Source organism: Rhinoderma darwinii, chromosome 4 (genome assembly GCF_050947455.1).
Source record: "Rhinoderma darwinii isolate aRhiDar2 chromosome 4, aRhiDar2.hap1, whole genome shotgun sequence".
Taxonomy (NCBI): Eukaryota; Metazoa; Chordata; class Amphibia; order Anura; family Rhinodermatidae; genus Rhinoderma; species Rhinoderma darwinii.
The window spans coordinates 173,181,913-173,205,810 of record NC_134690.1 but is presented as its reverse complement, the minus strand read 5'-3'; the positions used below and the strand labels follow the sequence as shown (position 1 = coordinate 173,205,810).

The 23,898-nt window shown below is 43.0% G+C and overlaps 1 protein-coding gene across 2 annotated transcripts in view; it reads left to right on the top strand.

The window, feature by feature from the left end:
* Nucleotides 1–22,799, top strand: part of CLCN2 (chloride voltage-gated channel 2) — a 202,695-nt gene extending 179,896 nt beyond the window's left edge. The window contains exons 18-24 of one of the 2 annotated variants that reach the window (XM_075861910.1): nucleotides 13,062–13,170; nucleotides 13,249–13,319; nucleotides 13,543–13,605; nucleotides 13,888–13,929; nucleotides 17,028–17,132; nucleotides 21,710–21,796; nucleotides 21,899–22,799. In XM_075861910.1, the coding sequence (XP_075718025.1) occupies nucleotides 13,062–13,170; nucleotides 13,249–13,319; nucleotides 13,543–13,605; nucleotides 13,888–13,929; nucleotides 17,028–17,132; nucleotides 21,710–21,796; nucleotides 21,899–22,087 (666 nt within the window). In that variant the 3' untranslated portion in view covers nucleotides 22,088–22,799. The remainder of the gene's footprint in view (nucleotides 1–13,061; nucleotides 13,171–13,248; nucleotides 13,320–13,542; nucleotides 13,606–13,887; nucleotides 13,930–17,027; nucleotides 17,133–21,709; nucleotides 21,797–21,898) is intronic. The other variant, XM_075861911.1, reaches the window with a different exon arrangement.
* The last annotated feature ends 1,099 nt before the right edge of the window (nucleotides 22,800–23,898 follow it).

Here is a 23,898-nt window from a genome sequence, read left to right as displayed (position 1 = left end):
TAGTTACAGTATCCTGCCTGTGCCTTTCTAAATATAAAATACAAAAGATAAAGAAAAACAAAAATATTTGCCCTAGTAGGTGGCAGGTAACTTTTATGACAAAACACAATTTGCCTATAAGGCAACTAACCCTATTTTACAACAGAAGGTTTCAAATTGTTTCATTCACTTAATTCCTAATAATGAAAATAAACAAATAAGCACATTTATCATCAACTAACTTTAGTTTGGTAGAAATATCTCTCCTAAAAAAAGTTTATATTTTTGCAAGGAAATTAGCTTTACATAAGTACTGTAACAGATCTTAAGAGGCTCTGTCACCAGATTCTCAAATCCCTATCTCCTATTGAATGTGATCGGCGCTGCACTGTAGATAACAGCAACGTTTTGTTTTTTTTAAAAACGATAATTTTTGCCCAAGTTATGAGCAATTTTATATTTATGCAAATGAGCTTTTCAATGAACAACTGGGCGTGTTTTCTCGTTTTACCAACTGGGCGTGTATTCTGTTTTTACCAACTGGGCGTGTATTGTGTTTTTACCAACTGGGCGTGTATTGTGTTTTTACCAACTGGGCGTTGTGAATAGAAGTGTATGACGCTGACAAATCAGCATCATACACTTCTCATCGTTCCCACCCAGCTTCTTTCACTGCAGGCACACAGCGTGACGTCACCCACAGGTCCTTCAACCTTGGCGTCGGACAGAGAAGATACATGGGCTCCAGCCGTCCGAGAAGGTAATATGCTCGTCTCTAGGGAGTTTGCTATGCTTACCTGACACGGTGATGCTGCTGCAGATTCAACTGTACTCTGACGCCTGGAGCTGTGTCTTCTCTCTTCCGACGCCAAGGTTGACGGACCTGTGGGTGACGTCACGCTGTGTGTCTGCAGTGAAAGAAGCTGGCTGGGAACGATGAGGTCACCCACAGGTCCTTCAACCTTGGCGTCGGAAGAGAGAAGACAGATCAGCTCCAGGCGTCAGAGTACAGTTGAATCTGCAGTAGCATCACTGTGTCAGGTAAGCATAGCAAACTCCCTAGAGACGAGCATATTACCTTCTCGGACGGTTGGAGCCCATGTATCTTCTCTGTCCGACGCCAAGGTTGAAGGACCTGTGGGTGACGTCACGCTGTGTGTCTGCAGTGAAAGAAGCTGGGTGGGAACGATGAGAAGTGTATGATGCTGATTTGTCAGCGTCATACACTTCTATTCACAACGCCCAGTTGGTAAAAACACGATACACGCCCAGTTGAAAAGCTCATTTGCATAAATATAAAATTGCTCATAACTTGGGCAAAAATGATCGTTTTAAAAAAACAAGAATTTTGCTGTTATCTACATTGCAGCGCCGATCACATTCAATAGGAGATAGGGATTTGATAATCTGGTGACAGAGCCTCTTTAGACAACTCCAGAAAAAGGAAGATGAAACTATTAAAATACTTGAAGAACTACAAAGGGAAAGTGAAACTGGAATTTGTGATCAAAGAGCTCCGTTTTCCTCACTCGGATCAAGATCTCAAAACAGCCCCCCCCCCTTTTCACAATTTTCTAACATAGAGACATTTGTCAATATGGCTAGCCATGATCTTAGAGCACTCATGACCATGTACAAGTCCATTCGAATCTGAACTCTTGTGAAAGGCAAGGTCTAGAGAATCTCCTTAAAAATGATTATAAAACCCTTAGACAAGGGTGGTAGTGTTGTAATACAAGATAAATCAGATTATATTGATATGGTTCGTAAACTTTTGGATGATAAAAGCACTTATGCCATTTTAGAGAGGAACCGAACCCTACAGAACCTTTTCTGAATGAATTAAAGAAGCTGCTTACCAGTGTGAAACAGTCTTAACTTATTTTCGGAGGATGAATCTAAGTTTTTATTTCAACAAAATCCAACTATTTCACCATGCACTTCCAAAAATACATAAAAATACTCGCCTTGTCTCTGGCCGACTTATTGTCTCAGGGAATGAAAACCGAACTCAAAATGCCAGTACATAGACGTAAATAAGATTCTCTCCTTTCATCACTACTCTTCCTTCGTACTTGAAAGACATCGAAGACATGTTGTAAAGGATCTGCCAGGCACAGCTTCTTTATCAACGCCCATAGGTAATCAGTCTGCACCTGCTTCTAGGTCTGTGAGACTGACTCCATCTTTCACCACTCAGGATGGCAGGCTTAGGAGTGGGAGAGCCTATCGCAGCCTGGCCAGACGGAGCTAGCTCCCGCCCTCTGTCTATTTATACCTGCCTTTCCTGTTCCTCCTTGCTTGTGAATCTTCTCTGTTGGTTTCCTGGCCCTGCTGCAGCTTCTTCTACTATTTGTCCCTGCTTCGTATTGACCCTGGCTTGCTGACTACTCTCCTGCTCTGCGTTTGGTACCTCGTGCTCTCCTGGTTTGACTCGGCTTGTTCACTACTCCCCTGCTCTGCGTTTGGCACCTCGTACTCTCCTGGTTTGACTCGGCTCGTTTACGACTCTTGTTGCTCACGGTGTTGCCGTGGGCAACTGCCCCGTTTCCCTTAGGTTCTGTGTTCCCTTGTCTGTTTGTGTGTCGTGCACTTATTGAGTGTAGGGACCGTCGCCCAGTTGTACCCCATCGCCTAGGGCGGGTCGTTGCAAGTAGGCAGGGACTGAGTGGCGGGTAGATTAGGGCTCACTTGTCTGTTTCCCTACCCCCATCATTACATATTCACAAGCCAGTATACCTAGTCTACCCTGGTCCCTGACACTACTATGGACCCCCTTGAGACCCTGGCTCAGCAAATGCAGGGTCTCTCCCTACAGGTCCAGGCCCTGGCTCAGAGGGTCAACCAGCCTGATGCTACCATGGTAGTGCCCCTCACCTCACCTCTTGAACCCCACCTCAAGTTGCCTGACCGGTTCTCAGGGGACCGGAAGACTTTTCTCTCCTTTCGGGAGAGTTGTAGGCTCTATTTTCGCTTAAAGCCCCACTCCTCAGGTTCTGAGAGCCAGCGGGTGGGTATAATTATGTCCCAGCTCCTGGAGGGGCCCCAAGAATGGGCCTTCTCCTTGGCTCCTGACGCCCCTGAACTTTCCTCCGTTGATCTTTTCTTTTCTGCTCTCGGACTCATTTATGACGAGACTGACAAGACTGCCTTTGCCGAGAGTCAGCTGGTGACCTTACGTCAGGGTAAGAGACCTGTTGAGGAGTATTGTTCTGACTTTAGGAAGTGGTGCGTAGCTTCTCGGTGGAATGACCCTGCCTTAAGGTGCCAGTTTAGGTTGGGCCTTCTCGAACGCCCTGAAAGACCTGCTAGTTAGCTACCCCTCTTCTGACTCCCTAGACCAGGTTATGGCTTTAGCGGTACGACTTGACCGACGTCTCAGGGAACGACGACTTGAACATCTTGGTGTTTTCTCCTCTGACTCCCCCATGATGCCTCCCGAGGTTCCGTTGCTTCGTTCTTCCACGGAAGACTCAGAGGTACCTATGCAACTCGGGGCCTCCGTGTCCCCCCAACAACGTAGAGAGTTCCGCAGGAAGAATGGTCTCTGCTTCTACTGTGGGGATGACAAGCATCAAGTGAACAACTGTCCTGGGCGTAAGAATAAGCAGCCGGAGGAACTTCCGCGCCTAAGTGATCATCGGGGAGGTCACTTGGGCGCACAGGTATTTCCCGTAAATATGAAACGTAATAAAATCTTGCTTCCCTTTCAGGTCTTTTTTGGTGGTAGGTCTGCTACCGGCAGTGCCTTCGTGGATTCAGGGTCTTCTGCTAATATCATGTCTGTGAAATTTGCTATGTCTCTGGCTATGCCTTTGATTGATTTGCCTAAACCTGTCCCGGTAGTGGGTATCGACTCCACTCCTCTTGCTAATGGTTATTTTACACAGCATACCCCTGTTTTTGAACTCCTTGTTGGCTCCATGCATTTGGAGCAGTGCTCTGTACTGTTAATGCAGGGATTATCGTCCGATTTGGTTTTAGGCCTTCCCTGGTTGCAGTTGCATAATCCCACGTATGACTGGAATACTGGGGATCTTACCAAATGGGGTAATGAATGCGTGACATCATGTTTTTCTGTTAATTCTATTTCTCCCCCTGAGGAGGTGAACACGCTACCTGAGTTTGTTCAGGACTTCGCTGATGTTTTCTCTAAGGAGGCCTCCGAAGTGTTACCCCCTCATAGAGAATACGATTGCGCTATCGATTTGGTACCAGGAGCTAAGCTCCCTAAGGGTAGGATATTTAATCTCTCTTGTCCCGAACATGAAGCCATGAGAGAGTATATCCAGGAATGCCTGGCCAAGGTTTACATTCGCCCCTCTACTTCTCCGGTAGGTGCTGGCTTCTTCTTCGTTGGGAAGAAGGATGGTGGTCTTAGGCCATGCATTGACTACCGAAACTTGAATAATGTCAGTGTGAGGAACCAGTATCCCCTTCCTTTGATTCCTGATCTCTTTAATCAGGTTCAGGGGGCCCAATGGTTCTCTAAGTTTGATCTACGGGGGGCTTATAACCTTATCCGCATCAAAGAGGGGGATGAGTGGAAGACTGCGTTTAACACGCCCGAATGTCATTTAGAATACCTCGTCATGCCCTTTGGGTTGTGTAATGCCCCCGCGGTCTTCCAGAATTTCATAAATGAGATTTTAAGAGACTACCTGGGGGTATTTCTTGTAGTGTACCTTGATGACATACTTGTGTTTTCCAAGGACTGGTCCTCCCACATTGAGCATGTCAGGAAGGTGCTCCAGGTCCTTCGGGAAAACAAACTGTTTGTGAAGACTGAAAAATGTGTGTTTGGGTGCAGGAGATACAATTTTTGGGTCAAATCCTCCTCATGAATTCTGCATGGACCCCGCCAAGGTCCAGGCTGTGGCGGAATGGGTCCAACCTGCCTCCCTGAAGGCGTTACAGTGCTTCCTGGGGTTCGCTAATTATTACAGGAGATTTATTGCTAACTTCTCGGTCATCGCTAAGCCTCTTACGGATCTCACTCGCAAAGGTGCTGATCTCCTCCACTGGCCTCCTGAGGCTGTCCAGGCTTTTGAGGTCCTTAAGAAGTGCTTTATCTCGGCCCCGGTGCTTGTTCGGCCCAACCAAATGGAGCCGTTTATCGTGGAGGTTGACGCGTCCGAGGTGGGAGTGGGGGCTGTCTTGTCCCAGGGTACCAGGTCCCTCACCCATCTCCGTCCCAGTGCCTACTTCTCCAGGAAGTTTTCGCCCACTGAAAGTAACTATGATATTGGCAACCGCGAACTCTTAGCCATTAAATGGGCATTTGAAGCGTGGCGCCACTTCCTGGAGGGGGCTTGGCACCAGGTAACGGTCCTTACCGACCACAAGAATCTGGTTTTCCTAGAATCTGCCCGGAGGCTAAACCCGAGACAATCTCCTTCCGACTGGAGTTGCCCCCATCTTTTCGAGTACACGACGTGTTTCATGCCTCCCTCCTTAAACGCTGCTCCCCGTCCTTGGCTCCCTCGAGGAAACCTCCGGTCCCTGTTCTCACCCCTGAGAGGGTAGAATTCGAGGTGGCCAAGATTGTGGACAGCAGGATGGTCCAAGGCTCCCTCCAGTACCTGGTCCATTGGAGAGGATACGGGCCTGAGGAGAGGACGTGGGTACCCGCCCGGGATGTTCACGCTGGGATATTGGTCAGGAGGTTCCACCTTCGTTTCCCCAATAAACCAGGTCCACTTAGAAAGGGTCCGGTGGCCCCTCATAAAAGGAGGGGTACTGTAAAGGATCTGCCAGGCACAGCTTCTTTATCAACGCCCATAGGTAATCAGTCTGCACCTGCTTCTAGGTCTGTGAGACTGACTCCATCTTCCACCACTCAGGATGGCAGGCTTAGGAGTGGGAGAGCCTATCGCAGACTGGCCAGACGGAGGTAGCTCCCGCCCTCTGTCTATTTATACCTGCCTTTCCTGTTCCTCCTTGCTTGTGAATCTTCTCTGTTGGTTTCCTGGCCCTGCTGCAGCTTCTTGTACTATTTGTCCCTGCTTCGTATTGACCCTGGCTTGCTGACTACTCTCCTGCTCTGCGTTTGGTACCTCGTGCTCTCCTGGTTTGACTCGGCTTGTTCACTACTCTCCTGCTCTGCGTTTGGCACCTCGTACTCTCCTGGTTTGACTCGGCTCGTTTACTACTCTTGTTGCTCATGGTGTTGCCGTGGGCAACTGCCCCGTTTCCCTTAGGTACTGTGTTCCCTTGTCTGTTTGTCTGTCGTGCACTTATTGAGTGTAGGGACCGTCGCCCAGTTGTACCCCGTCGCCTAGGGCGGGTCGTTGCAAGTAGGCAGGGACTGAGTGGCGGGTAGATTAGGGCTCACTTGTCTGTTTCCCTACCCCCATCATTACACACGTTCACCAGACTCCAGGAAATACATGAAACACCAACCACATTAATTGCAAGTCTTGATGTCGAATCCCTATACCAGTATCCATCACAAGCTTGGACTTACTGCAGTTCAACATTTTATTTGCACTAAGGGCGCTCAATTTCAATAACACAATTATTTTGTTATTACACTCTTAGATTTTGTACTGACAATTAATTATTTCATTTTTGATGGGAAATATTATCACCAAATAAAAGGTACCGCTATGGGTACAATCTGTGCACTAGCCTACGCAAATTTGTTCTTAGGGTGGTTGGAAGATGTCCATGTCTTTCTGATGATTTGCTTTTTTTTCACCAGTCACATTTTGTTTTGGGGAAGATATAGAGATGACGTTTTGATACTTTGAGATGGTGATCTGGGTCTGTTTAATGATTTTGTTACGATACTAAACAGCAATGAGATAGGGATAAATATCTCTTCTGAGATTCATCCCAAAACTATAAATTTCTTCGATCTAAGGATTTCCCTGGAGCCTGGTGGCAGCGTCTCTACTACAATTTATCGGAAAACTATAGCTACAAATTATTTTTTGCATTGGAACAGCTGGCATCTACCGACACTTAGAGGGGAATACCAGTTGGACAATATTCAAGAACCAGAAGGAACTGTTCTGACGAGGAGAATTTTTAAAAAGAATGCGATCTACTGTATCTCAGGTTTCAGGCTAGAGGCTACCCAAAGAAACCACTTCACATAGTGTGTGCCAGGACTAGGGCGACTGACAGAAGAGAACTGTTAGGTAATACTTCAAAATTAGATTCACCTAAAATAATAAGCTGCATTGGAACTTTCGATACACATACCTATCAAGTTACTTAAATACTCAGATGATACTGGCCTTTACTTTACGCGGATCCAGATGTATAAGGAGTCTTTACAAAAAAACCATCTGTAACATACCGGAGAGGACAAAAACGTAGTGATATTCTCATTCATAGCCATCTCGCTAATCAAAGTGGCGGTCCAAGTAGGTGGCTGAGGTCAAACATTTTCAGATCCCATCCCTGTGGTAGATGTTCTTTTTGTCATTTCCTGCCAACTATGAAGAATTTTGGAAATCCAGTAGGTGGTAAGATCATCAGACAGTTTCTTAATTGCCAAAGTTCTTTCGGTGGGGCTATTAGCCCATGTCCAAAAATGTATGTAGGGAAAAATATTCAGCAATTAAGGAGACAGATTTCAAAACACATCAGCTCAATCAATACTCAAGCTGATACACCACTGTCTCGACATGTCAGGTTTGTACACAATGGCGACTCCAAAGTCTTGAAATTTTGGCAGATATGTCAGAAGAATTTAGGCCCCATACGGGGAAATCTTGACAGGAAATTATTGCAGACAGAGGCCTGCTGGATCTGTCGATTTAATAGTCTGACTCTGCCTTCATCTGAAATCATCCATATTTTTTAAAAAAAAATCCAAATATATAACATATGCTACATGCACATTACTTGTATGTTGTAAATGCATTTTTTGTATAAGTTAATTATCCAGTGATAATCAAAAACCAAAACAATTTTTATTTATATCTTAAGGTAATATCAAGTGAATGTATCTATTGAGATGAGGAGAGATCTAAAACATTAATATACAGTTATGTCCAAAATTATGTGGACAGTTACTGTAAAGGATCTGCCAGGCACTGCTTCGGGGTTAACTCCCAGAATTAATCAGTCAACACCTGAGTGTACATCCCTGAGACAGACACCAGCTTCCTCCACTCAGGCTGGCAGGCTTAGGAGTGGGAGAGCCTATCGCAGCCTGGCCAGACTCAGCTAGCTCCCGCCCTCGGTCTATTTAAGCCTGCTCTTCCTGTCCATCTGTGCTTGTGAATTCTTTCCTTGAGGTTTCCTGGCCCAGCTACAGCTCCTGCTATTTTTGATCCTGCTCCATACAGACCACGGCTTACCGACTACTCTTCTGCTTTTCGCTTTGTACCTCGCACTCTCCTGGCTTGACTCGGCTCGTTCACTACTCTGTTGCTCACGGTGTTTCCGCGAGCAACTGCCCATTTCCCTTGCTTGTATTCCCTTGTTTGTTTGTCGTGTTTGTCATGCACAACTGGGCGGCGGTCCCTGCGCTCAGTACGTGCATGACAAACACGACAAACAAACAAGGGAATACAAGCAAGGGAAATGGGCAGTTGCTCGCGGAAACACCGTGAGCAACAGAGTAGTGAACGAGCCGAGTCAAGCCAGGAGAGTGCGAGGTACAAAGCGAAAAGCAGAAGAGTAGTCGGTAAGCCGTGGTCTGTATGGAGCAGGATCAAAAATAGCAGGAGCTGTAGCTGGGCCAGGAAACCTCAAGGAAAGAATTCACAAGCACAGATGGACAGGAAGAGCAGGCTTAAATAGACCGAGGGCGGGAGCTAGCTGAGTCTGGCCAGGCTGCGATAGGCTCTCCCACTCCTAAGCCTGCCAGCCTGAGTGGAGGAAGCTGGTGTCTGTCTCAGGGATGTACACTCAGGTGTTGACTGATTAATTCTGGGAGTTAACCCCGAAGCAGTGCCTGGCAGATCCTTTACAGTTACACAATCTTCATGATTTGGGCTCCGGCTGCCACCACATTGGATTTGAAATGAAACAACTGAGATGCAATCGAAGTATAGACTTTCAGGTTTAATTCAATGGGTTGAACAAAAATATCCTGTGAAACGTTTAGGAATTGCAATCATTTTTCTACACAGCTTCGTCATTTGAAGGGCTTAAAAGTAATTGGACAAATTAACAGTACCATACATAAAATGTGTTTTTTTTAATATTCTGTAGAGAATCCTTTGCAGGCAATGACTGCCTGAAGTCTGGAACCCATGTACATCACCACACGCTGGGTTTCCTCCTTTGGGATGGTTTCCCAGGTCTTTACTTCAGCTGTCTTCATTTGCTTGTTTGTGGGTCTTTCTGCCTTAAGTTTTGTCTTAAGCACATGAAATGCATGCTCGATCGGGTTCAGATCTGGTGATTGACTTGGCCATTGCCGAATATTCCAGTTCTTTGCCTTAAAATACTCCTGGGTTGCTTTCGCAGTATGTTTTGGGTCATTGTCCATATGTACTGTGAAGCGACGTCCAATCAACCTTGCTGCATTTGGTTGAATCTGAGCAGAAAGTATATCCCTGAACACTAGAATTTATCCGGCTGCTTCTGTCTTCAGTCACATCATCAATAAACACTAGTGACCCAGTGCCTTTGGCAGCCATGCATGCCCATGCCATCACACTGCGTCGACCATGTTTTAGAGGATGTGGTGTGCTTTGGATCATGAGCCGTTCCAAGCCTTTTCCATACTTTCTTCCTCCCATCATTCTGGTACAGGTTGATATTAGTTTTAGAACTGGGCGGCTTCTTTAGATGTTGTTTGGCAAAGTGTAATCTGGCCTTTCTATTTTTGAGGCTGATCAATGGTTTGCACCTTGTGGTGAAACCTCTGTATTTGCTTTCATGAAGTCTTCTCTTTTATGGTAGACTCAGATACTGACACACCTACTTCCAGGAGAGTGTTCTTCACTTGGGTAGATGTTGTGAAGAGGTTTTTATTCACCATAGAAAGGATTCTGCGATCATCCACCACTGTTGTTTTCCGTGGACGTCCGGGCCTTTTGGAGTTCACGAGATCACCAGTGCGCTCTTTTTTTCCCAAGAATGTACCAAACTGTTGATTTGGCCACTCCTAACATTTGTGCTATATCTCTGTTGGATTTCTTCATTTTTTTTCAGCCTAACAATGGTCTGTTTCACTTGCATTGAGAGCTCCTTTGACCTCATGTTGTGGGTTCAAAGCAACAGCTTCCAAATGCAAATGCCACACCTGGAATCAACTCCAGACCTTTTACCTGCTTAATTGATGATGGATTAATGAGGGGATAGCCTATGCAGCCCACTAAATAGCTTTTGAGATAATTGTCCAATTACGTTTGGTCCCTTGAAAAAGAGGTAGCTGCATATTAAAGAGCTTTAATTCCTAAACCCTTCCTCAAATTAGGATGTGAATACCCTCAAATTAGAGCTGAGAGTCTGCACTTTAAGCCCATATTGATTATATAACTGTATATTCAATATGTTTTGGTAAACAGCTAAAATGACAAAACGTGTGTCACTGTCGAAATAATTCTGGACCTAACTGTATATTCACTAGGTGTAACTTTTTCTTTTGTTATTCTGAACAAGGATAGACAATTTGGTGTTTATTTTTTCTGTAGCTACCGTTTTATATGTGGACCCCTTTATCTGGGATTTTTTTATTGTATACTAGAGTCTGTGCATTACTGCAACCTATGTATACTTTGATTTATCAGTAGTATAGGAGAGGCAACAGCTCTATTCAATGCTAACAATTATTATTTATTCCACTTGAGTCTCAGTATATATGGGTCCTGGCGCTGTTTCCGTCGCCTTTGCTCCATTGCACCCCTGAGGATGCTATCTCGGCGAAACATGTCGGGGGGGTTTGTTGAATGTTTTTAACATATCAGCTCAGAATCAATCCTGGGATAGCGGTCTGCCAACTAGTATAGACAGTATATTCTACTTCTGTTAGCTGAGACTAACCATTACATCTATAAGTGATAACATTTCTGGGCTCATGGGTTGTTTTTAGAATATAGGCTACATTCCTTTAATAAAGGTTATTTTCATTATTCATGTTGTCAGTGGTGAAAATTGTGCTGTAACTAGGATTACTAGTGTAGGGTTGTATGATATCAGAGGTGACAAATGTGCTGTAACTAGGATTACTAGTGTATGGGTGTATGATATCAGTGGTGACAAGTGTGCTGTAACTAGGATTGCTAGTGTAGACAAGTATGATATCAGTGGTGACAAATGTGCTGTAACAAGGATTGCTAGTGTCAGGGAGTATGATATCAGTGGTGAAAAGTGTGCTGTGACTAGGATTGCTAGTGTAGAGGAGTATGATATCTGTGGTGACAAGTGTGCTGTGACTAGGAGTGATAGTGTCGGGGAGTATGATATCAGTGGTGACAAGTGTGCTGTAAAAAGAATTTCTAGTGACGGAGTATGATATCAGTAGTGAAAAGTGTGCTGTCTACGACTAGGATTGATAGTGTAGAGGAGTATGATATTAATGGTGACAAGTGTGTTGTAACTAAGATTACTAGTGTAGACGAGTATGATATCAGTTGTGACAAGTGTACTGTGACTAGGTTTGCTAGTGTAGAGGAGTATGATATCAGTGGTGACAAGTGTGCTGTAACTAGGATTATTAGTGTAGACGAGTATGATATCAGTGGTTACACATGTGCTGTGGATAGGATTGCTAGTCTCAGGGAGTATGATATCAGTGGTGACAAGTGTGCTGTAACATGGATTGCTAGTGTAGAGGTATCCAAAGAGAGAGATCAGCAGCACATCACAGTCCCAGAGAGCATTCATAGGGAGCGTTTAAACAGGAGAAAGTTTCAATCGGTTCAGGCAGTGTCGAGTCATAGCCAATCCAACTCCAAAATAGACACAAAAGGGTAAAAAGACCGTAGCACACGCAGTAATCAAGGTATAAAAAAGGTGTCTTTATTTCACCATAAATAACGACTTGCTTGAGAAAGACCCTCACTTGGGTCGAAATTTTTCGCAATTTATGGTGAAATAAAGACACCTTTTTGATGCCTTGATTACTGCATGTGCTGCGGTCTTTCTACCCTTTAGTTTAAAGGTATGATATCAGTTGTGTGCTGAGACTAGGATTGCTAGTGTAGAAGAGTATGTTATCAGTGGTGAAAAGTGTGCTGGAACTAGGATTGCTAGTGTCGGGGTGTATGATATCAGTGGTGACAAGTGTGCTGTGACTAGGATTGCTAGTGTCGCGGCGTATGATATTTGTTGTTACAAGTGTGCTGTAACTAGGATTGCTAGTGTAGACGATTATGATATCAGTTGTGACAAGTGGGATTGCTAGGGTCAGGTTCTATGATATCAGTGGTGACAAGTGTGCTGCAACTAGGATTTCTAGTGTAGAGGATATGATATCCGTGGTGACAAGTGTGCTGTAACAAGGATTGCTAGTGTAAATGAGTATATCAGTTGTGGCAAGTGTGATGTGATTAGGATTGCCAGTGTAGAGGATTATGATATCAATGGTGACAAGTGGGCTATGACTAGGATTGCTAGTGTAGGGGTGTATGATATCAGTTGTGACAAGTGTGCTGCAACAAGGATTGCTAGTGTAGAAGAGTATGATATCTGTGGTGACAAGTGTGCTGTGACTAGGATTGCTAGTGTAGACTAGTATGATATCAGTGGTGAAAAGTGTGCTGTAACTAGGATTGCTAGTGTAGACTAGTATGATATCAGTGGTGACAAGTGTGCTGCAACAAGGATTGCTAGTGTCGGGGAGTATATCAGTGGTGACAAGTGTGCAGTAACAAGGATTGCTAGTGTCGGGGAGTATATCAGTGGTGACAAGTGTGCAGTAACAAGGATTCCTAGTGTCGGGGAGTATGATATCAGTGGTGACAAGTGTGCTGTAACTAGGAATGCTTTCCCCGATATGTTTAGTGGTTTCTGATCTGCTTTCGTCTTTCTAAATTCTTGTGACTGCAAAACCTTCAACAAAACTTGTCTTCAGTCACAGTATTGTTTTTAGATCAGTTTGTGCTAAGCAAGTACCTTTCCTTCCATGTGTTAGTGGCATTACATATATTTAAATTGTTATTCTTCTTTAGATAGAAACAGAGGAGTCCTCATTTTCTCCACCACGAGTAGGGGAATGTCGGAAACCCCTTAAACCAGCTCTGAAACGCAACCAGAGTATCCTGACAGAACATTCCCAAGGTACTGGAAAACACTCAGTAGGCATCTGATTTGCAGCAAGAAAAGAGCAGTTAAAGATCTGTTCTCTTTTTCTTATAGATGATTCTGATAATTCTGTAGCTGCCTTGAAAAATATATTCTGTGCCAAAGACTTCAGTGAAAATATGGAGGTAAGGAGGCATCCATACTGCACAATTACTTTCACCCTTCCTGTGCTGCATGTTTTGTTCAGAGCTTTCGCTCTCATATATAGTGTATTTCCTTCGGTCACTCAGACCTGTTTCTGATATTACTCACCAACTAACCCCCCTCCCCCCTGTATTTGCCCCTTAATTTTATTGTTACTCACCATGCAGTGCTCAAATTTGTTTTCTGTGTTGTTGCTAACATAAGTTTGCCGAGAATCCTGAATCTCCCTCAAAGGTTAAGTCCAAAGGGATACGACTCTGTAAGAAGGTAAGTAAGCAACTAATCTGTAGTATGTTTTTCCAAATCACATTGCTACTTATCTACTGCAACTTTTATCATATACATTGTGCTTGTTTAATCTGTGCATGCCGTTCACTTATATGATAACACAAGCTATCCGTATCATTTATGTGATGAATCAAATTAAAGACGTTACTAATTCTAATTAAATCCTCTTAGGAAGAGCAATATTCAGTCAGTTTATCGCCTTCCATATTTATTTATCTGTTGTCCCATGTGACTAAAAGTAAAATAGATGTTGTATTTTAGGGAGAAGATATGGATGAGATAGAGACAATGACACAATCACAGGTGAGTCTGACATTAATTGGTTACACTCTCGACATGTTTGTGCCTCTACCCCTTTGTTACTTCATTAAAGTGGATCTGTCATCAGACTATGTTTCCAAATAAATGGGCAGCATAGTATTGGGACAGGTCTGCTATACTATTGGCCTAAACGGCACAAACAAATATTGTGCCGTTTGGCAAATAGAAGTGTTTAAAGAATACACTGGACTCAAAGTTATAAGTCTGGTGTATTCATGATAGGAATGCACCCCCGCCCCCACCCTTCTCAGCGTTGATTTACAGAAGCCCGTCAATTACTTTGAGGAGGACGGAGAAAGTGCTTCCCTCATGAATACACTGGACTCCTAACTATTGAGAATTACATTTATTTAATCTTGAGGAGAGATGTCTAAATAAATCTCTCCCATCCCTTGGTTGAACCTGATGGACATATATCTTTTTTCAACTGTGCTAACTATGTAACTATATAACATACATGCTTATTATACACTGTCAAGTCACATTATTATGACCACCCCCTACTTTCGATGTCAGCAGCGCGTATCGTATAATGGATATGATGTGTCGTGGGCTGGTTTGGTGGCTATATAGGGTGTGTGATAAGCTGCCTGAACACATATCACTCGTTGTTGCCAAGGGTAAAAGGGGCGATTTATCAGAGTTGCAAAAAGGAATTATTATTGGCTTTTGGGCCCAGGGTGGCAGTATTTCTCAAACAGCACAGTTTGTGAACTGTTCGCGTGCTGCTGTGGTGAAAGTGTATAGTGTGTGTGGACAAATGGCACGATTGGGAATAACTGACGTGGAAACTGCGGAGCTCCACGTACCATTGATGTGAGAGGTATATGCCGGCTACGAAGGTGCACAAGGGCCGAACGACAGGCTACAGTGGAGCAGCTCACCATGAACATCAATTAGAGGGCTACCAGATGTGTGTCTAAAACATCAATTCAGCGAATCTTACTGCGTATGGGGCTCCAAAGCAGACGGATGGTCACTGCTCCTATGCTAACAAAGGTGCATCGGACTTCAATTTGCACGGCTGTATCGGAATTGGACCACCGATGATTGGCAAAGGGTTGCCTTCTCCGATTAGTCACGTTTTTTGCTTCATCAAATGGATAGACATTGGTGTGTCCGGCGAGATAAATCAGAGAACACCCTGCAACCATTGCCGGAAGAACACAAGCTGGTGGCGGCAGCGTTATGGTTTGGGGAATTTTTTCATGGCATTTTCTGGGCCCACTTATCCATATGGAAGGCACTTTGAACTGATTTGGGTATGAATCCATCGTTGCAGTTCACGTCCACCCATACATGCTGTTTGTCTTCCCTGGGGCAGATGGAATCTTCCAGCAAGACAATGCAACATTTCACATGTCTAGAAATGTCCGACAGTGGTTGGAAGAGTACGACCAAGACTTCCAAGTACTTCCCTGGCCCCCTAATTTGCCAGACTTGAAACCAATTGAGCATCTGTGGGACCACCTCGATTGTCTTGTTCTCTCTATGGATCCTCCCGCACGCACCCTCCAGCAAATGTGGGATGCACTGCAGTCAGCATGGCTCCAGATACCTGAGACAACCTACCAGCACCTTATTGAGTCACTCCCAGCCCGTCTAGCTGCTGTCCGGGCTGCACACGGTGGTTACTCTGGATATTAGCTGATGGTCATAATAATGTGACTCGACTGTGTATAATAGTATATTATACCCTTATTGTGAAATATCAATTCACCAAGTACATCTGTGACCAAAAATGGGCACAAGCATGGACCATCATGATTACAGCTAGATTATTGATTTTCACCCACAAGGTTGCTTCATTTCTTATAACCCACTAGAAAATGTTTATATCTTATACCAAATATTTTAGATTAACTACTTTCCTGTTTGTGTATCTCCTTTTAAATAAAAAAAGGATAACTGTCATATTCTTTAATAATTCCATCCGGGACCAGCTGCGTGGAGTAGCTCAATAAAGGAATAGTGTTAGGTTTATTATGGGAAAAGCCAATTTCCTGGATGTTGCACCAGTGATGCACAAAGCCGGACACATACAGTTACCCTTACCTGGTACTGTGAACAGTTGCATTGGGTCTTTCTTGAGGTACCAACTTTCTACTATCTCAGAATATATAAACAGTGGAATGTATTTTGGATTACTTTATTACATTACTAGGCTGTCAAGAAGCAACGAGCACCCCCTTACAGCACACAGTCCCAACAAATCATTAAAGTAAAGCTTTTTAGGAAATTGCATACATCAGAGGCAATGATGGACTGCACCAAACATGTTACATAATTGTTATTCATTCTTCCAGTGATGTCTTGCATTAACATGCGCATTTATTGATGGAAAAAGCATTAAAGATGCAATACTAGTTAATGAGGATGGTGTAGAGCAGGGGTCTCAAACACGTGGACCGCATGCGCCCCCTGGGGCTCATCTGCGGCCCGCGGGGAGAGAGAACAGACGGAAGGAGGAGCGCTCTTTCATGACGTCAGTCCTTTTCCCGCGCTGCCGACGCATTAGTGGTGAGCAGTGGCCCGCCAGTCCCCTGTAGTGCAGCCCCCCCTCTGTAGATAGCACCCCACACACCCCACTTTTGAAAGCGCTATACTGCCCCCCCCCCCCACCTGTAGATAGCCCCAATGGAGCTACCTACATCGAAGGGGTCTGTAGTGCTGTCAACATATTGGTGTGTGTGGGGCGCTATCTACAGCAGAGGAATCCCTGGCCAGTGCGTCAGCAATGCGCTGGCTGGGGATTCCACTCCTATAGGGTGGATGTGGTACTATTTATAGGGTGTGTGTGTGTGGCATTTTCTACAAAGGGGTTGTGTGGCAACATCTAAAGAGTGCCCTGTGGCATTATCTACAGAGGGCACTGTGGCAGTATCTAAAAAGGGGCTGCCCAATATTGACATTGTTGTTTCTGCCAAACGCTGCCAACTGAGCAGCCAGAATGCATTTAGCGACACATAAATGGACAAACTGGTTTACCCTCCTGAGTTTGAGACCCCTGGTGTAGAGGAAGCATGCACATTCGTATGCTTGGTATAATTGTGAAACTATCACTTCTTTTGTTCCATTAGATTTTGGAATGGGAAGAACTTCAGCTGGAAGAAACAATCAATTTCAACAACTGCAAAATTGATCCTGCGCCATTTCAGCTGGTGGAAAGAACATCTCTACATAAAGTACAAGGCCCCTATCTATTTATCTATCTATCTAAATCTATCCATCTATAAATGGACCAAAAGAGACCAGGCTTCTCCTGAAAAATAAGCATATACTGAATACATTTTCTTAGAGTTTGTATACAGGATTCTGTCGGTTTATGTGGGAATCATAGCAAAAGCTTTGTATAAGCAGAAATATACCTATAGATTTAGTGATGTCTTTCTCACCAAGTATTCTGAATTCTTCTGGTTCGGCTTTGCTATCATTCGTTGTAAACCCTGTGTAACTTTCTTGTTAGCCAATTCAAGAATGAAGATTTTTGTGGTTACGGTCACACATATGCTATTTGTTTACATGCAACATGTTCTTGGACAATATATGTGTACATACTAGACCTTCTCAATTAATTAGAATATCATCAAAAAGTTAATTTATTTCAGTAATTCAATTCAAAAAGTGAAAATCATATATTATAAATATTCATTACACACAGAATGATCTATTTCCAGAATTTTTTTATTTTAATGTTGATGATTATGGCTAACCGTTAATGAAAACCTAAAATTTAGTCTCTCAGAAAATTCAAATATTAAATAAGCCCAATTTCAAAAATTATTTTCAATACCGAAATGTTGGCTTACTGAATAGTATGTACAGTATATGCCCTCAATACTTGGTCGGGGCTCCTTTTGTATGAATTACTGCATCAATGCAGCGTGGCATGGAGGCAATCAGCCTGTGGCACTGCTGAGGTGTTATGGAAGCCCTGGTTGCTTTGATAGCAGCCTTCAGCTGGTCTGTATTGTTGGGTCTGGGGTCTCATCTTCCTCTTGACAATACCCCATAGATTCTACATGGGGTTTAGGTCTGGCGAATTTGCTGGCCAAAAAAGCACAGTGATACTGTAGTTATTAAACCAGGTATTGGTACTTTTGGCAGTGTGGGCAGGTGCCAAGTTCTGCTGGAAAATAAAATCAGCATCTCCATAAAGCTTGTCAGCACAGGGAAGCATGAAGTCCTCTAAAATTTCTTGGTAGACAGCTGCGTTGACTCTGGTCTTGATATAACACAGTGGACCACTGACTGTGAAAGCTTCACACTGGACCGCAAGCACCTTGGATTGATGCCTCTCCACACTTCCTCCAGACTCTGGGACCTTAATTTCCAAATTAAATGCAACCCAAATTAAATGCAAAATTTACTTTCATCTGAAAACAGGACTTTGGACTACTGAGCAACAGACCAGTCCTTTTTCTCCTTAGCCCAAGTAAAACGCTTTTGATGTTGTCTCAAGGAATGCAACAGTTGTAGCCCATGTCCTGGATACGTCTGTGTGTGGTGGCACTTGAAATACTGACTCCAGCCCCAGTCTGCTCCTTGTGAATTTCCCCCAGATTCTTGAATGGCCTTTTCTTGATAATCCTTTCAAGGCTGCGGTTATCCCTGTTGCTAATTTGCTTGGATACAGCACTCTGTGAACAGTCCGCTTCTTTAGCAATGTCCTTTTGTGACTAACCCTGGGTAACCCTGGGTGTCAATGACTGTCTTCTGGACAACTGTCAAGTCCGTAGTCTTCCCCGTGGCTGAACCAGACTGTTGGACCATTTAGAGGCTTAGGAAACATTTGCAGGTGTTTTGTGTTGATTAGCTGATTAGAGTGTGACACCATGAGTCTACAATCTTCAACTTTTACCTTAGCTTCTAATTTGCTGAGACTAAATTTTGGGTTTTCATTAACTGTTAGCCATAATCTTCAACATTAAAAGAAAAAAAATGCTTGATCACTCTGTGTGTAATGAATCTATATAATATATGAGGTTCACTTTTTGAACTGAATTACTGAAACAAATTAACTTTTTGAACGTTTTCTAATTAATTGAGAAGGACTATGGTGCACATACCTTGCACTGAATGCAGTGCTAGATTACTACATAGACACCACCTACATGATCTGCTTCTTCAAGGATCTGGTATTTAAATACTTGGGAGTTAATGTTTCCAGCGATTACATTGATCTTTAACCTTCCATTGATACGTAAAGTTAATATTAAAGTTTGGATAAAATTTCCATTGTCCATGGTGGATAGGATTGCCTTGACGAAAATTATAATTTTACAACAAGGCCTCTATGTGCTCACTAATAGTCCCATATGGATAGGGGAAAAGTGGTTTAAAATGATAGAAGGTCTTATTAGAAAGCTAGTTTGGAGGGGGAAGAAGGCCAGGATTAAATTCAACTAACTGATGTTTAATTGAAAGAAGGAGGGTGTATTATCTGTCGGGTCAAATTAAATTTTTTGCGAGATGAGATGAAATATTCCCACTTGCCGTTTTTGGCAAAGGAAAGTGAGGGACACCTTCAGGATCTATACGAAGTTATGGAAACCGGTGAGCTAAAGGTGAATGAATAGGGCACTAGATAATATAAAGTTGATGTGTAAAGTGTACAATATGACACCTAAGATTAAGGGGGCAATGGTGTTTACCCCTTTGCTTTTAATAGAAATATGGATGAAATGTATAAATTAGGGTATAGTAGTTTTTGGAATTGTTATAATAAAAGATATGGCACAGATTTTTTTTCGATGGTAGTTTAAGTGACCTAGAGGTAATATGCGAGGAGGGTAGTGTGGCTTGAAGGGCGTATTTCAGATCCGCTCAAATTAAACATGCGGTGAGAGCCACAGTGGATAGAAATACCTTTCAGGTTAAGGGTGTACCGTATTGGAATATTTGCACATTTATAAAGGGGACTTATCTCAAATATATATAAACTCCTGAGAGGTCACAGTAGTAGGATTAGATGGAAAAGGAAGGCACGATTCACGACAAAGTGTGGAATGAATTTCTGAAGAAGTCTCTCCAAGTTTCATATAAAAACAATCATAAAATAACTCAGTACTTTATAATAAATTTAAATTTTACCCCCCAAAATTGGGAGGTTTAATCTGAACAATAGAAAGGATTGTCTTAAGTGTAACAGAGTAGATGCTTAGTTTATGTATTTGTACTGGGGGTGTTCACCGGTTAAGAAGTTCTGGACAGATGTTAATATTCAGGGAGAAGAGATCCTGAATGTAAAAATACCAGATTCCCTGTCTGTTTGGCTGTTAGGCTAATACAACTGGATACAAGATCCCCGTATTACTAAAGATGGCGGTTGCTGGCCCAGCCATTGCAGGGTGGAAGGACAGTATTATTAAAGTGATCAACTATGAATACGGTTGTGGTATAAGTAACAACGGTATCTAGACACAAAAGCAGTTTTGGATACGTAAAAATATCTGCAAATAAAAAAATGAGATTTCCAGGTTTGTGGAGAGATTTGAGAAGGATGGAATGTTTTTCTTTATTTATATATATGTATATGTACCCACATTGTTTGAGAGGTGGGACGATTGTGGATTTCATTGAAAATGTGTAGGAAGTACAGGTCTTTTTTTTATATTTTTTTTGGTACTGTGGTATCTTTTTTCATAAGAAAATATTAGTTTTTTTAAAAAAGGATCTAATTGGTGCAGAACTTATAGTATAAAATTAAGCAGATAAAGTGCTTATTTCAACAAACTTTTATTAAGGCCTCATGCACACGACCGTAAAAACTCCCGTTATTACGGGTCGTGATTACGACCCGTAATAACGGGCTCATAGACTTCTATTGGCCACGGGTACCTTCCCGCTTTCTTACGGGAAGGTGCCCGTGCCGTTGAAAAAGATAGAACATGTCCTATTTCAGGCCGTAATAACGGCACGGGCAGCCCATAGAAGTCTATGGAGCTCCCATAATGACGGGTGGCTACGTGTGTGCACCCGTCATTACGGCAGCGTTGCTAGGCGACGTCAGTAAATAGTCACTGTCCAGGGTGCTGAAAGAGTTAACTGATCGGCAGTAACTCTTTCAGCACCCTGGACAGTGAATTCCGATCACAATATAGAGCAACCTGTAAAAAAAAGAAAAGACGTTCATACTTACCGAGAACTTCCTGCTTCTTCCTCTCGGCCGTTGCCTTGGTGACGCGTCCCTCTCGACATCCGGCCCGACATCCCTGGATGACGTTTCAGCCCATGTGACCGCTGCAGCCAATCACAGGCCAATCACATGCTGCAGCGGTCATATGGACTGCCGCGTCATCCAGGGATGTCGGGCTGGATGTCAAGGGAGGGACGCGTCACCAAGGCAACGGCCGGGTAAGTATGAATTTCTTTTACTTTTACCTCGGAAAGGGCTGCCCCGTCTCTCTATCCTGCACTGATAGAGAGAAGGGGCTGCCGATTAGTGCAGTGCAAATTTGCAGAGAATACGTGCCCGTAAATACGGGTGAAATACGGGTGACATGGGGCCCGTATTTACAGGCACGGGTCCGTAAATACTGGTGCAAAACGGGTCAAATACGTGTGACACCGGACCCGTATTTACGCCAGTATTTACGGGAGGAAAAAAATACGGTCGTGTGCATGAGGCCTAACAGAAAGGAAAAACCCCTTTTAACATAGTAAGCCAGTTGATGTCAAACTGGTGAATGCAATCATTATTTACTTTTAATTTCTCTTGCATTTTGCTTTATTATCTTTACCCTGTGCATTCTCTTCTCAGGCACACACAGTTTTCTCCTTGCTTGGGATGGACCATGCTTATGTCACCTCCATAGGAAGGCTTATTGGGATGGTGACATTAAGAGAGGTAACCGCTTTACAATGAATATAGCAGGAACATTTTGTCAATATATGAGGTATTAGATGATGTTTTCTTAAAAGACTATAACAAAATCTACTCTTTTTTCAGCTTCGCAAGGCTATTGAAGGCTCAGTGACTGCAAAAGGTGCTAAAGTGCGTCCTCCCTTAGCCAGTTTCAGAGACAGTTTCACAAGTAGTAGTGATACAGAGACTGCGAATGTCAATAAATTGTGGGAAAGAAGTCGTCGGCATCTACTACCTCGTGAATCCAGTCCCTCGGATAGTGATGACAAGTGACCTTAATCATAAGTCATATATCAGCCAACATCCACCTGAGGATTCTGGGATTTCATAAAAGCACTGCCATCTGTTTCATACAGAAAACCTTAAATGCACAAACGGAACATTTTGAATCATGAGTCTTCCATTCCAACTCCGGGGAAGTAAGCAGGAGTTGGTTTATTTTATTGTGGCCTTCATTGGCCTTCTTTCCAGAAGTGCCCTGCACCATTATGTGAATGCTGTGCTTGTGATGATCACTGGAACTGGTGCAATCTGGAATAGGTATGATAATGTACTGATTGGACAGACTGGACTGCCATAAATCAGTAGTCATATTTTTTAATCTCCAGTTGTGACATGCTGGACATGAGGGGTTAACGCTGCCACTAATTTTATGTGCCATAAAAATAAATTAATGTTGTATTTGTTCAGTGTTCTACCTACAAGGATTGAAAGTATCATTGATGTCAACCAGCTGCCATGGGGATTAGTGTCCTGTTAGCAAACTGAACCTCCTCGCAATACTAGCATCTGATTCTACCTCCATCATAGAAAGCCTGTTATCGCAAAGGTTAGGGACCAATGCAGGATTTTCATAGGTTGGTCAATGAACATGACCCAAGGCTAAGACAAAGTGCATCTCCTCTTAATAGTGCCATATGAGCTAGTGTTATTTCGGTTGTCATTGTGATAGATCTGAATGTGAATAAATCAAATATTTTTAACAGTCAGTCTAAAAACCACTAAACTATTGTATTTATATAAAAATAAGAAGAAAACTTTTTGACCCGGAATATCTGGTTAGGACATTCACAACTATATTGTTGAAGCATAAATTATAAAAATACTAGGTTATTAAGAGACCATACCGGTTATATATAATAATTAGGTAATTCAGTATTTTGATCATATATTAGTTCCAAGCACATTTTTACAAACCATAATAAACACAACCTCAACATATATAATGTAGGTAAAAAAAGATGGATTGCACTCCTGGCTGGAATGTTCAGGTTCTGTGATGGTTCGGGTTTGTACAACCCACAATATATGTAAAACAAACAACCCAAGTACTCAAGCATATAAATGAATGTAATATTTTTTATTTTGTTTTTTCTTCACAAAGGTATTTTTAGATCAAATACTTTTCTTCAAGCAGTGTTTTGAAGGCACTTATTTTACAGGCGATTTATTTGGATGTTTCGGCCAATCCAGGCCTTTATCACAATCGCTTTAACTGTTTGAAGGAGATGTAGAATTTGGTACTGAGGCGTCTGCCAGACGCTCTATATGCAATGCCAGGCAAACAGTTGTAGGAAATATGACTTCACAAAGAAAGACATTGTTAATAATAGTCGGGTGACAAAATAAACATGTTGAGAAGAAAAAGCACAGACTAATTGAAAAAGACTTTAGAAGAATTGCCCATGTGAGCCTTCAGGAACCCTGCAGTGCAGTTTCCAGAAGTGCAACTTTCCTGGAATCTCCCGAAGTACATGGTGTCAAGTGTTCAAAGGCGTTGCTGAAGACTTGAAAGCTGAAGCGAAACTCTACAACCTCTAGAATCAAACACATTTTTTTAAGCCTAAACAGGACTGAATCCTAGCTGGAAGTGTTATATTTTTCTTTTTTCCATTCCCAATTTTGGCATAAGAATAATATTTCAAAGGTCTTATGGACAGATAAGATGATAGTGACTCTTCATGGACTAGACATGGGCACCTGTTCAAATCACACACCATCAAGGGAGGGGATGGGTAATAGAATGAGTCGTTATAATTAACAGTGAGCTACCTGAACCTTTTTGGGTTGCAGATGGACTAAAA